The sequence below is a fragment of the Thamnophis elegans genome, chromosome 8 (genome assembly GCF_009769535.1).
Source record: "Thamnophis elegans isolate rThaEle1 chromosome 8, rThaEle1.pri, whole genome shotgun sequence".
In the NCBI taxonomy this organism is placed as follows: domain Eukaryota; kingdom Metazoa; phylum Chordata; class Lepidosauria; order Squamata; family Colubridae; genus Thamnophis; species Thamnophis elegans.
The window spans coordinates 52,258,365-52,273,884 of record NC_045548.1 but is presented as its reverse complement, the minus strand read 5'-3'; the positions used below and the strand labels follow the sequence as shown (position 1 = coordinate 52,273,884).

At 39.2% G+C, this 15,520-nt stretch overlaps 1 protein-coding gene across 1 annotated transcript; it reads right to left on the bottom strand.

Moving 5' to 3' along the window:
- OTUD6B (OTU deubiquitinase 6B) lies at positions 1-11,380 on the bottom strand. Its single transcript, XM_032223343.1, has 7 exons — positions 11,201-11,380; positions 8,250-8,404; positions 6,368-6,460; positions 3,470-3,782; positions 2,652-2,713; positions 928-1,034; positions 1-332 (listed from the first exon to the last, which is right to left on the bottom strand). Exons 1-7 carry the CDS (start codon positions 11,325-11,327, stop codon positions 248-250), a joined length of 942 nt encoding a protein of 313 aa, XP_032079234.1. The 5' UTR covers positions 11,328-11,380; the 3' UTR covers positions 1-247.
- Positions 11,381-15,520: the final 4,140 nt, after the last annotated feature.

Sequence of the window (15,520 nt, the reverse complement as noted above, 5' to 3'; positions counted from 1 at the left end):
GAAATATAACCCACAATTTATTATGAGATACATTAGAAACACATCAGATTTTTTTTTAAAAAAAAACATGATTTAAACTGAGTAGTGCTGATAACAGATCTCATATATACAGACACACATACCATATATGTGTGTGTTTGTATAACCCTGTATGCCTTATTAAAGAATTGAGAATTCATTTTAAGACCTATATAGAGACACTTAGTAAAATTGTAGCCATCATTCTGGTCGTCTGATGATCTGTGTATTAGCTTTCATTTTCTGCTGTGTTCTCCAAAAGAGTTTTTACAGAATTATAATGTTCTCCTAATCCATATGCATGTCTCATGTACCTAAAAGAAAAACATACATGAAAAATACAAGGACTTCCACCAAACTAAAACAACACATGAACACTTGATATAAGTTACCACATTATTTAATTAAAAGATTGCATGGCTGCCCAAAGTTGTATCCTAAGATATGGGCGGTGAAACAAGTATCTTAAATAAAAAAAACTTCACCTAAAGAGTAAGTTCATAAATAGAATGAGAAAATTCAGCTTTCGCCACTGAAAGTTATTACTACAAAACAGAAAGACATTGCTTAAATCAATATTCTCTTTTCTTAAACTGAGCTCATTTTCTATAAGAAAGTAGACACTTTTATTCTTGGGGTGGTTTTTTATTTTTTTTAAGAAAGCAGGTAGCAACCTACTGATTTCTGTTACTTTATAATATTATCAAAAATGTAATGAAGGTGGTGATCGCATCCTACAAGTTTGTAGGCTAATATTAAACTTCTGAACGTGTTTCTAAACTATGAAAAAGGTGCCACATTAGAGCTCTGTGGTTTTATAATTTGTAGTTCATTTCTTAATTGCATTGCAAGTATAAAGCAACCAAACAAAAATTGTTTTGAAGTTCAACATTTAACATATTTACTCACACAAGTATTAGTGGTTTCCTACTGTATTCTTCACCAACAATAATAGGAGGGGAATCCATCTGAATTACTTCAATTGGTGTTTGCAAGATATGTGATAAAGCTCTTAGCTGTAAAGCAAAATTACATTTTAATTTACATTTTAACCTTATCTTCTTCACTTCTGTATCTCTAAAAAATATGTTTCTACAAAAGCTTACACGATGCATAATTCTACTAATACAGGTAGTCTTTACATCTTTGTAAAGACTACCTGTATTATTTCTATAGGCCAAGTAAGAGCCTCAGCAAACATGAGAAAAGTAAGCATCTAAACATACAGTATATCACAGAAGTCTTGCTGCTTGTCTGCAACAAACAGTTTGCGGGCTTTCTTATGCATCATCTTTAGAAGAGGCTTCCTTCTGGGACGACAGCCCTGCAGACCAATTTGATGCAGCATGCAGGGTATGGTCTGAGCACTGACAGGCTGTCCCCCCTCCCTTTCAACCTCTGCAGCAATGCTGGCAGCACTCATACATCTATTTCCCAAAGCCAACCTCTGGATATGACACTAAACATGGGCACTCAACTTTGGTTGACTATGGCGAGGTTGTCCTCAGGTTACAACAGTAATTGGGATTGCAACGTCTGTTATTAAATGATGCAATCATAAAATATGATGTCACATGACTGCATCACTTAGCAACAGAAATCCCAGCAGCCCCTGTTGCCATCCTTAACTGAATCCCACCAGGGGTTAGTAAAGGATCCACCCTGACCCAAACCATTCTTGCCTTGAGCCCAACCAGCTCTGAGACTCAATAAGGTAAGGGACTGCCTCTTCTTCAATCCCCCACTCCCTATCTCCCATCTATGCCGCAATGCTGGCAGCACTCATACATCTATTTCCCAAAGCCAACCTCTGGATATGACACTAAACATGGGCACTCAACTTTGGTTGACTATGGCGAGGTCTGTTCTGAGTGGAACCTGTCTTGTTAAACTGTTGTAGCACCTTGGCCACCGTGCTGCAGCTCAGTTTCAGGATCTTGGCAATCTTCTTATAGCCTAGGTCATCTTTATGTAAAGCATCAATTTGTTTTTTCAGATCCTCAGCGAGTTCATTTCCATGAGGTGCCATGTTGAACTTCCAGTAACCAATATGAGAGTGACAGCGATAACACCAAATTTAACACACCTGCCCCCCCTTCATTCCTGAGACCTTGTAACACTAATGAGTCACATGACACCAGGGAAGGAAAATGGGGCTATTTGGGCCCCATTTGGACATTATCACTTAGGGGTGTACTCACTTTTGTTGCCAGAAAGTTAGACATTAATGGCTGTGTGTTGCGTTATTTTGAGGGGACAGCACATTTACATTGTTATATAAGCTGTATACTCACTACTTTACATTGTAGCCAAGTGTCATTTCTTCGGTGTTGTTGCATGAAAAAATGTACTTAAAATATTTTCAAAATGTGAGGGGTGTACTCACTTCTGTGATATACTGTATGTTTCCAAAATTTCTCTGTGAAACAATATAAAAAATGTTCTTTATTTTCAACACAATCCTCAATGCCTAAGAATTTTGCCTAGTTCTTTTAAAGACCTTGGAAAATCCTAAAAACTGTAGGTCTTCCTCTTCTGGAAAAGAAACTCAGCTCACTAATGCTTTCTGTAATTCATATCTCTCCTATAATATCAGAAATATTTAATAAAAAAGTATAGCATGTCATACTTACTTCTAACTGACCACCCCATGAAGCAGTGTTTGCTATATCGGAACAGTATTTTTCAAATTCCTCTGCAGGAAAAAAAGCATCACATTTTAAAAAACATAAAAATTGGGGGGAAAGGAAAAATCTAAAAAAATTAAAAAAAATAGAATGGCAAAAGTAAGCTTGTAGAATATAAACACTTGTGAAATAAAACACAAAGCAAAAGTAAAATCAAAGATTTACATACACTACCACTCTCAAAAAGACAAAACAGATAATGATGACAAAGGTATGAAACGGGAAAAAAATGAAAGGTTTAATTTGATAAAGTTTAATAGTAAATTTTTATTGTGCCTAATTAGTAAGTTTTCATGTTCTGAGATGTATCCCTACCATAAATATGGTTCAGAAAAAGTACTACAGATATCATTTTTGCCATCTTTTTTAGTTATGAACAAAGATAATACATGCTGAGATTTGTTTTTACTTAAGACTGTAAATAATGGGTTTTTATGTTTTACACAGATTGATTTGTTTACCTCTACCCTAAAGATGTTGGATGTACATATACATACATATTTGTATGAATGTGGCAGAGAGAGAGAACATCAATAAACATATTGACAGAAAAGTGGGCTGTGTATTTATAATAGGTAGTTGTATGTAGGATGGGGAATTCTGGCAGTTGATGTCTACACATCTTAAAGTTGCCAACTTTGAAAAACGCTGTTGTGCAGATTATACAACACAGCTAAGTATCTGAAGCATATTGAAACTAGTGTTCTCTGTAATGACATGTTTTTAGCTTTTATTTATTTTTTAATTAGGAGACCTTTACTTACCTTGGCTGTACAAATCTCCTGTATTTGGGTTTGTCAGAAATGGAAGGAAGTCATCCACGTGACTTCTCATATACTCTGCAGTCTGACTTCTGAGTGTTGAAACTGTCCACAGGTTTTGTTGCTCTTTGAGCTGATCTTCAATAGCTCTATATAGGCAATGACCATCAGATGGGATTTGCTTAATTTCCAATTGCCTTAAGGCTAAAGTGTTTGCAAGTTTCTGGCTTTCAAGGTGCCTGGCACCTGTTAAATTTTCTATCTCAGCTTCTGCTATTCTTTCTTCTCTTTCCTTTTCCAGAGCTGCTTTTTTATCCTGCGATGAAACACAGCAAAACACTGCAGATTTACATTAGTCCATGCTATATTTTAATTCAGCCTATGGAGTTTAACCTTCTCGGGTATTTATGATATTATATTAGACAACTTGTACCCTGTTGGGTCATCATTTTAGAGATATTTCCTTACCTAAACAGAGAAATAGAATAGCTAAGGGAAGTCCAAAAAAGCAAGAGCAACTTCTGATTCCGTAATGGCTTCCACATTGAGTTTCCTTGTGGGATATGGCAGGGAGCAAGGAAAACCAACCATCCTTCCTTTTCTCCTTTCCTTCCTTTGCAGGAAGGAAAGTGACTGCTGCTGGGTGGGGAGAGAATGAGGGATTGCGAGACTGGCTTGGAAACTGTTACGGAATGCTGAAAATGAAGATTACATGATTACAGCAAGAGCAGCCCAGCAGCACTAAAGCAGCCATAACATTCCCAAATTTCATTCCCTCGGGAGTCGTGGCTTCCAGATTTTGGACACATTCTGAATGTTAGTTCATCTAAGGTACCTTGGTTCAAAAACTGTTGCCCTATGATGTACTACCCCAGTTAAAGGTCATGACAACAAGAGCTTTAGTAATATATAGATTCAGTTTGGCTAACAAGGGTTGAATAAAATGAGCAAAATACTAAGTCATAATATTGTTTGTTCAATACTGTACAGACCTTTTATCAAGACATTTCAGTTGCACAAAGTCTGTTTTTCAAAAGAAACTTTCAAATAAAAGACAGTCATATGCTTTCAAGTCCAGCTTGCTGAACTGAAGAGCAAAATCGGCTTGCCTGAAGATTTATCCTTTGTGATTTTTTGTCCTTTACTATTCATCTCAGAATATTTCACAGCATTTAAAACTACACTTTCCAGAGGGATTCTAATGATATAATGTGTTGTTAAATCTGTTTCCTAACAATTTTCTCTTTGGTTATTAATCAGTGGCATTTATTTGGCAAATTAGTATGTTTGTCACCAGTAAAGTACAAGCAGAGTGCTGTAGATATTAAGCTAACAGATTTTGGCAGTCCTCTTATAAGCAGTTGTCTTATTGTTACTTCATGAAAAAGAAATTGGAAACATTTGATAGAATCCAGAATCACCTTTAGCAGAAATATGCCTTTGGGATTGAAGGAATCTTTCCTTCATCCTACAGCAGTGATGACGAATCTTTTCGGCACCAAGTGCCCAAACTGGAACATGCGTACACCGGAGTGTCAGAAACCCAGAAGACCAGCTGGCCGGTGCGGATATGTGTGCCAGCCAGCTTGCCTTTGGGTTTCCAGTGCACGCATTCACGCTGGCCGGCTGGTCTTGGTATGTGCTGGAATGGCATGCACACCCAGCCAGCTGGTCTTCGGGTTTCTGGTGCTCCAGCGCACGTGAAGACCACCTGCCCGGTGCGTATGTGCATGCTGGAAAGCAGAAAGGTAGGTGGCAATGCCACACATGCCCACAGAGAGGGCTCTGCATGCCACCTCTGGCACGCGTGCCATTGATTCACCATCACGGTCCGACAGTCTCTAGACTGCTCTCTGGAGGCATGGAAAATCATCTGGAATAAAACGAGGAATAGCACAATGGGAAGAAGTAATAGGAAAGAGTACATCCTTGCTCACATACCTCTAAACCCTCAAATATGGCAGTCGTAGATTGGAAAGTATCTATTTTACAAGTAGTCCTCAACTTTTGACCACAATTAGGACCAGAATTTCCATTGCTAAACAAAGTGGCTGTTAATTGAGTTGCACTTCATTTTAGGAGTTTTTGCCATAATTATTTAGTGAATCACTGGAGCCGAGTGAATCGTGTGATCATTAAGCAAATCTGCCTTGCCCTACTGACTTTGCTTGGCTTTGAAAGTTGCAAAGCTGTGGTGGTTAGAATGCAGTACAGCAGGCTACTTCTGCTATCTGCCGTTGCCAGCAGTTTGGTAGTTCGATTCTCACCCAGCTCAAGGTTGACTGAGCCTTCCATCCTTCCAAGGTCAGTACAATGGGGACCCAGATTGTTGGGGGCAATATGCTGACTCTGTAATCCGCTTAGAGAGGGCTGTAAAGCACTGTAAAGTGATATGTAAGTCTAAGTGCTATTGCAATTGCAAATGGCATTCACATGACTCCAGAACACTGCAACTGCCAGAAATGCATGCTGGCTGCCAAGCACCCAGATTTTGTTCCCGTGGTTATGGGGATGCTACAATAGTCATTAAGTGGGAGGACTGGTTGGACATCATTTTTCTCAGTCCATTGCAACTTTGAATGGTTGTTAAACAAATGACTGTAAGTCAAGGACTATCTGAATTTCAGATAGACAAATGCAGGCAAAACAACACATAATTTCACCTAATTATTTCTGTGCATATTATTTTTCCCTTTAATTGTGAAACAATGCAACAGATCTGGGGAAACCATTATATGTTTATCTCTACATTAATTCAGTGTCTTGTAGAATAATCCTTGGGATTTGAGACTGGAATCAGGTTCTAGAATCATCCCATAGATACCACATTAAAGATTATACCTTGCACTTCATTGTAAAACCTACTCACAATCTAATGAATTAACATTGAAATAATCTTACCCGCCTCTTCTGTGCTTTTGATATTCTAGCAGGCTGGGTCTCTTCTCTGCTCTCAATTTCCAGTTTTGCAATATTTAGACTTGCCAGATATTCCTAAATAATAAATAAAAATTATTTAAGATATTTCACAAGGAATTTTTATAGCCCTTCAATTTTAACAGAAGTTATGTTTAAAGTTTCATAATCTTCACTGCCTCCTGATATTTTACACCATTTCTACTACAGCCATCATTCTCTTTTACATGATTCTGTGCTAATTCTACCTCCCAGTTAGTTTGAGAGACTTTTTTTCTTCTGGCAAGTGGCCAACCAGAGAACCCTAACTATCAGAAGTTCTCTTAAATCCCATTATATTTGGGATAAGAATGAAATAGACAAGTTTTACATTTCTGATGCACCTGATCCCAACATGCAGCACTAAGTTCTTACTAAAATCAGAAAACTATAATCCCAGGGCTAATAAATATAGGTTGTCCTCAGGTTACAACAGTAATTGGGATTGCAACTTCTGTTATTAAATGATGCAATCATAAAATATGATGTCACATGACTGCATCATTTAGCAACAGAAATCCCAGCAGCCCGTTGCCATCCTTAACTGAATCCCACCAGGGGTTAGTAAAGGATCCACCCTGACCCAAACCATTCTTGCCTTGAGCCCGACAAGCTCTGAGACTCAATAAGGTAAGGGACTGCCTCTTCTTCAATCCCCCACTCCCTATCTCCCATCTATGCCCTTTTAGCTGCCCTAAACAATAGCACTTCTAGGCAGTGGTGGTGCTAGAGACCCATGTCCTTCAACTCTTCAGCTGCCAGTGCTCTCATACTTCAGTCTCAGTATCACCAGCACTGCCACTGTCGTTGAGTGCCACCTCAAACCCCGTGCCACAGTCAGCCATCCCAGTGCCACAGCACAAAGGCCCCATTGCTCTGGACTCAGCAGGCCCTGCTGCCCCAGATATCCTTCACAGTTTTCTTCCTTCTAAAGCTGACAAAGTGCACAGCCTGGCCTTATGTAAGGTAGTGGCGGAATAGGAATAGGATAGCAGAGTTGGAAGGGACCTTGGAGGTCTTCTAGTCCAACCCCCTGCTTACGCAGGAAACCCTACACCATTTCAGACAAATGGTTATCCAAATCTCTTCTTTAAAACTTCCAGTGTTGGAGCATTCACAACTTCTAGAGGCAAGTTGTTCTACTGATTAATTGTTCTGTCAGGAAATTTCTCCTTAGTTCTAACTTGCTTCTCTCCTTGATTAGTTTCCACCCACTGCTTCTTATACTTCCCTCAGGCGCTATGGAGGATAGTTTGACACCCTCTTCTTTGTGGCAGCCCCTGAGCTATTGGAACACTGCTATCATGTCTCCCCTAGTCCTTCTTTTCATTAAACTAGACATACCCAGTTGTAGCAACCATTCTTCATATGTTTTAGCCTCCAGTCCCCTAATTGACTGGCTGTGCTAGGCCTTCTTCCTGAGTCCGTGTGCATCCTTTTCCAAATCTTTTTCTGCCTTCTTGCAATGGCTGATTTTCTCATTCTCTTTCAGTTAGAGAGAAAGAATGTTTTACTAAGAACAGTTGCTTCCATCTAACCTTAAGGTTCCATCTTGTGAGCTCTAGAACTGTATGCCTACTCTTCCACAAAAATTACCTTATTCCTCCAAACGTGTGTAAATTTTATACAAAATCACTGCAAAGTGTCCAACTGTATTTCCCAGTGATTGCTCATTTGTTTTACTTGTAATAAGTTGCCCACAAACAAGTTCAAAACACAACAATTTTCAGAATGAAAAAGTCCTTAGCAATACTTTAAAAACACACGACATTTTTAGTAACTAGAAATACAACAAACTCAAGATATCTCAAAAACAAAAGCTGCATACTTTATTCTGTTCAGGTAATGTTTCTTTCAACTTCTTTAATTCCTCTTTGTGCTTCTCTTCCAACTCAGACTCCAGCTTGCCAACATCATCCAACAGCTGTTTTCTTCTCTTTTTATCATTCTTTGGAACAGTGTTTTTCATTCCCTGGATTTTGGCTACAGAAGCAAAAACAGGTGAGATCAATGAAAAGCATCTTAAATTATTCTTGTCATTATTCATGATTTGAGTTTAACAAAAAAGACCCTATCTTACACATGCATATTAAATCAAATAAAACTGCAGTAATTGAATTTCAGAAAACATCCTTCTCAAAAGAATGAAAAAGTATCTGTCTTACTACTATATTACTTCCTACTAACACAATTCAAAACATAAAATGAAATTTAATTCATGCTGATCCAAAACTCTTAATTTTCAAAAATCAAAGGCAATTTACATGCATGATTAAAACTAGACTGTATTATGTAGCTCTACATTTTATAGTCAATTTAGCTCATTAGTTTGAGGTGCCTGTGTTTTGATGGGAAATAGTTTCCTTTTTTGTAAATAAATATGTGACACAAGATATTGTAAGTACATGTAGTTGTGGGTCATGCAAGACCTGATCTGAATTCTTTCGGTCTGTCCTATGAAGACAAAATGCTAACTTTGGTTACAATAGTTGCTTTTGCTAAATTTGAAATTAAAGTGGAAAGAAAGAGAAAAAATAGTAGCATGTTAGATAGATTCAATTATAGTAACATTGGAAGTCATGAAGGACCAGGCTGGTATCTGTCAGTTCATTGATAATGAAATCTATCCATGTGGTTGCTAAGACTTGACATGACTTAATGGTGCATAATCAACAGAAAATTATAGAATCGAAGGGGCTGCTATTAGAAATAACATCTTGTTCTAAATAAAATATTACATTTTTTCAACAATTTGTACAATTCCTAGTTTTTGTAATTCCCCTACTTATTTTAAAAATTGAGTTTGAGAGGTATATGTGTATACAGAAATGGTTATTCACTTATTGAGCAAAGAGGTCTCCTAATCCACAGAACAAAATACAAATAATGTGCTTTTGAATATTGCAAAATTCTTGACTCGTGGCTACTGCAAAAAGTGGTATGCATATAAAAATAAGAATTTTTAAAACCATATTCTATTCAAAAGATTGTGTTTAAAAATATTATATGGAAGGTCTGATTAATCAAAACTAAAATAAAGGTGTCACTTTTGCCCCAAGTACTGCAATGTAGCAAGGCCTGCATCTTAGGACAGCTTCTCATGTCATGTGACAGCAGGAAAGCAGCAGTGCCATCCTTCTCTCCCCTATATGGGACAATGCAGAATAAGTGACGATGCAACAACATGAGTTTCTATGATTCCATTCCTGTCATATTGGTGCAATAACTCAAGAAAATGCCTGTAATTGCAGTTCTGACAGGATCAGTTTAGGATGCTATTTTTCAAAACACTCAAAATTCATTTAAAGCAACTAGTAAATATTTCATGATTTAAATATTTTCTACATTAAAATAAGAGTTTAATTTATTTCACACTGCAATTTAGATTTGGAGTCCTAGAGCCAAAAGGGGCTATTTCCATTTGTACCCAGAAAATCTGAAAGGCTCTACTGGGTTTTGAATATTGTCCTTTCTTAAGTTAAGATTTTTATCAAGACATTTGTTTCTGTTACCTTTATCCATTGTCGGTATTAAATATTAGTATGAGGCTAGTATTATAATCAATGCATTTCTGCTGTTTTTTTTACACAGCCTCACTTGAGAACTTCTATGCCATTTCTTTTTGAGCCTGGACCTTGTGTGGAAATCTGTTTATACATGTACAACACATATGCTGTACACTCATTGTTTGTTCACAAATGCTCTGGAGAAACACTCTCCCAGGAACCTTTTTTGCAAAGCAACATGCTTTTTCGTTATAAAAGTGAAGCAGCCATGTCACTTGCTGGTTCAATTCACACTTGCAATTGTTGGAAGGTGCAGCTGCGGCTGTAGAGGTGCCGTATAAGATGTCTACATGCCGAAGCATCCAGACGTTTCTTCCAGCTTTTGCAAGTGCTCTGTCAAACTATGTCAAAAGCGATGATATGATGTAAAGCGTCTCATTGAGGCATCTCAAATCCCAATGCAGAGACTTCACATACAGTATATACCTGCACGCTCTCACTCATAAGAACAGGCATCTCATGCAGAGCCTGAAACCCACAAAAGCTCATTAGCCTTGGTACACAGAACTCTGTCCCTCTGCTTAAACGACAAACGTGCCACAAATAAGCCAATTACAACTGAGCTTTCCATACTATGCATCCAACCAACCAACCAACCAACCCATAGTTAGTTTATAGCTTAGCTTGTTACATTATGAATTTAGCCAGAGCGATACTATGATTTAATGTGGTCAAGCAGATCTGGAGAGACTCCAAACCAGGTGCCCCCCCCCAAAAAAAACCTGGAAGCCCACAGGATGCCAGTACTGTTTGTTCTCCCCAACCAACCTACCTATCTACCTGTTCCTACATTGAAGAGGGACTGCTATATGTTGAACAGCAAGCAAGATAAGATCTCCTTCAAGTTGAGCCAGGTTTGACATTCTCATGTCATCCCCTTGCCAATATTACCTGCCTTCATCTTGGAAGCAGTTTCCTATCTAACCCCGATGTTTCCTTGTGGTCTCTCATTCCAAATACTAACCTGATTTCAACCTATTCAGTTTTTTTGGGGAAACCAGCCACGGTCATTCTAGAAGTTGCCACCTTGCCCTGCCCTGTAAAATATAGCAGGCTAACAATCTGATAAAACTGGGTGGAGCAAATCCTGGGTCAGCGTGTCTTGCCAACATAACACAGCTGCTCGCTTCGGGATGCAGGTTTCCCCTGCAAGCTTTAAAGACCATTTCTGCAATTCTCCCGCTGCCCGGGTTTGCTCCGCCGCCGCCCTCACCCTGCAGCTCCCGCTTCTCCTTCCGCTGCCGCCTGGCCAGCAGCTCCAGCGCGCCGCCCTCCTCCTCCTCTTCCTCCTCCTCCTCCTCCGCCACCGCGGCTGAGCCGCCTCGCCCGCGCCCGTCCATGGCGGATTCAGCACCACCGCCCGGCTGGCTCTGCTACCCACGTGCGGATGAATGGGGCGGGGCCTGACGAAGGCACGCCCCCTACGCACGCACCGTCCTAGCCCAGCCACAGTGCAAAGAGATAAGAAAGTGGGAGGAGCCAGGCTGGGGATTGATAGAGCTAGCAGTTAATTAGAGAGGGCAAACTTCAAGGCAAGTTTGGGAAAACGGGTACACTTCAGAGAAAGTTGTCTACCAAGAAATCCCAAACTCCATAAAACTGGGTGGAGGGGAGGGGGGGTGAACGGGGACCTAAGTGATAATAAAGTTATTCTATTCAATTGAGGCTTTCCTCTTGAAGGTAGCGTGTTTTTCTGCAAATAATTAATCTGGTTGCGAGGCTGTGGAGCTATGGCAGAATAAATTGTGATGATATGTTCACAATGATAAATTGTGAACATTTCTCCTCCCTCAAACTTTGTTGTTACTTGAAGTGAAAAACTAGAGAATTAGAAAAACTAGAGAATTGGCTGGAGAATTCTGGGAGTTGAAGTCCACAAGTCGTAAAGTTGCCAAGTTTGGGGACCCCCAAATCAATGTTTTTCAACATTGGCAATTTAAAATATGTGGACTTCAACTCCCCAAGTTCCTCAGCCAAGCATGCTGGTAGTTAAAGTCCACACGGCTTAAATTGAAAACTTTAAAAAAAACCACTTATATGAGTTTATATATCTATGATGAGAAAGGAAGGAAGAGGGTATGCGGCTAGGGAAAAAAACCCTCGGACTAAGACGGCGCGCCACCGTATGGCTGTTTGAGATATTGCAACTTCAAGTGGTTTTTCCGCAGCTTCTGCTTTAGAGCTTCAAATAAAGATTCCTTAACGAAGATGTAAACGTGGCAATGGAGATTTACTGAATTTGGGTTTAAAAATACTTCTTCTCCGAACCAAATTAGAAGGCGAGGCAGGTGAAGAAAGCTAAAACATGGGCATTTTAAAAGGATAAATAGGACTTCAATGATTAGCATTACAATCCTAGATGGATCTAAGAAAATTCTAGTGAGCTCAACAGGAATAGAATTCTTACTATAATTTCATACGTATACAAATTCATAACAAGAATAAAAATCCACATTCTAAAGAAAAATTAAGACGTTACTAGTCTGTGGCCCTTCAGATGTGTTAAAAATAAAAGACAGTACAGTTACCCAACGCTATTGTATGAATAGCAAGAAACATTAAAATAATTAGAAATAAGAGTGGATAAAGCAAGCTTTAATGGGGTGGGGGGCAATTGGGTGAATAGGTTGACTCACATAGGGGATCACTTTCAAGAGGAAGAACGTAGAAGCAGCCCCAGAAATATTTTTAGATTATAGTAACTATTTGCAGTGTTAGATCCAGTTCACATTTCTAATGAGAACACATTTAAGCCTCAGGACTGAATGTTCTCACATGTATCTAAAAATAACTTGGGAGGAATAGCAGAAGGGTTAAAAAGCCATGACAGAAATGCCATACGGAATAAATAATGGAAATGCTACCAAAAACTATAGCAGGACCATGTCATAACACCCTGGCTTATCCTATATGTTGTTGTCAGCATGCAATGACGTAGTCTTGATATAGGGCACTGAGGACCTGGAGAGGAAGCATTTTAGTTAACAAATAATAGAATAAAAGAATTGGAAGGGACTTTGGGGGTCTTCTAGTCAAACCACTTGCTCAAGCAGGAAACCCTATACCGTTTCAGACAAATGAATGTCCAATCTCTTCTTTAAAACTTCCAGTGTTGGAGCATTCACAACTTCTGGAGGTAAGTTGTTCCACTGATTAAGTGTTCTGTCAGGAAATTTCTTCATAGTTCTAGGTTGCTTCTCTCCTTGATTAGTTTCCATCCATTGCTTCTTCTCATGCCTGAGTTGCTTTGGCAGCCCCTGAGATACTGTAACACTGCTATCATGTCACCCCTAGTCTTTCTTTTCATTAAAATACACATACCCAATTCCAGCAACTGTTCTTTATATCTTGGTTAGTAGCTGTAATAATGATTATCCACCTATCAATAGCAATAGCAATAGCACTTAGATTTATATACCGCTCCACAGTGCTTCACAGCCATAAGTGGTTTACAGAGTCAGCATATTTCCCCAACAGTCTGGGTCTTCATTTTAGTGATCTCGGAAGGATGGAAGCTGAATCAATCTTGAACCAGTCAGGATCAAACTGCTGGCAGTCAGCAGAATTAGCCTGCAATACTGCATCCTGACCGCTTCATGACCACGGCTCATGATCATCTAACACAGAGTTCCTCAACCTTTCTGGCTTTGCAGCCTGGCCGGAGGTGGGGGAGAAGAGATGGTTACGTACAGATGGTTTCCGGCCAGGGGAGGGAGTGAATGGTTCCACCCACCGCTTGCATAAATGGAGCGTGCATGCATGCTCTCACCCACTGCTCTCACCCACTGGGGCTCTGCAAGCTGATGCACATGCTTGCCTACCACATCCATGACCAGGTTCTGAATGGCTCAAGGTTCGGTAGCTGGCTGCAGCCTGAGGGTTGGGGACCCTGATCTATCATATCTAGTCTATAGTCTGCCTGCCTGCCTGCCTGCCTGCCTGCCTGCCTGCCTGCCTGCCTGCCTGCCTGCCTGCCTGCCTATCATCTATCTATCTATCATCTGTCTATCTATCTATCATCTATCTATCTATCTATCTATCTATCTATCTATCTATCTATCTATCTATCTATCTATCTATCTTCCTCTTCATTCATTCCCTCTTATTTTATCTATTTGTGTTGTTCTTTGATTCCCTTCCCTATAAATATAAACAATTTCCCTGCCCCTCCAACATTCACACATGCTATCTTATTATTTATATAGGATGATAATGACCTTTATTCATTTGCCAAGCCCGCCTAAATTAATCAAATTGCACTCCGTAACCCAACAATTGCATCATCTACATAGGCAACCTTTCAATTTTTCAACATTCTCACAGCATTTATGGCTTTCCTTTCCTCATGTATTCATTTTCATTCGTCTGATATTACTAATATTCTTTAACAAGCAGTACTGCAGTGTACATGTAACGCCTGATGTGCATATATAATATTTAACAGCTAAAGATTACAATTACTAATGACTAATTATCCAGAATCTTGAGTTTAACTCGATATGTGTTTTCTTGTGACAAGTTCTCTATTTTTAACATTATGTTGTACAGTACCTTGGAAGAAGATTGAGACAAGAAATATACTAAGTTTTTAGTACAGTGAAACTCTCATCCTGGGCACCTATTTTTTGAACTATTACCATTTGGCAGATAGTACAGGATAATAAAAACAAGGACAAATAAGCTGAAAACCACTTCTACCCCAGGGCAGTAACCATATTGAATTCTATGGTATAGTGCAATATCGGGTTTTCAATTTCAATTACATAGAATGTAAAGGATGTATGTTTGTGTTTTTATTTTTATAATTATAATGTACACTGAAGACATTTAATTTTGTTGTACCAAGTGCAATGACAATAAAATAAACTAACTGTCATCAACAATGGATGTTCTTTTCCCCCACCGCCTTGCATTATAAGAGAGTGAAGAAGAAAACATACTAGAAGATTGTGGTGAAGAGAGAGGGAGAAGGGGGCAGGATTGGACATCCAATCCAACATTTCTCAACCTTAAATCAACCACTTTAAGATACTTCAACTCCCAGAACTCCTTAGCCAGCAAGCTGGCTGGAGAATCCTGGGAGTTGAAAACCATGTATTTTAAAGTTGCCAAGGTTAAAAATTACTAATCCAATAGTACCTTATTTGGAAGCTTCTCCTGGCTGTGTGAGAACCAGGACCTCCTGGAGCACCACTACCTACATGATATTCAGCAAATCAATAAGGGTTTCTAATTACCAGTAATCTAATAATAGCAACAACTGCAGTCTTTTCAACCACTCTGAGAAAGCATTCTTGGAAGGAAAGTCAGGAGCAGCTGTGTACGGTAAATGATTTTTGCCTTTGATTGGAATGTATCAGCTAAAACTCCTGAAATCAGTATGTGGTAAAGGGCCCGATATTTTTAGTATAACTCTGCTGGTCTTTAGACTACTAAGGTCTAACCACTAAATGAAGGGGTCCCCTTGGATCGGCACAGGTCACAGCATGCCAAAAACCGGGCCGCATAAATAAACAAAACTCCATACACGGGA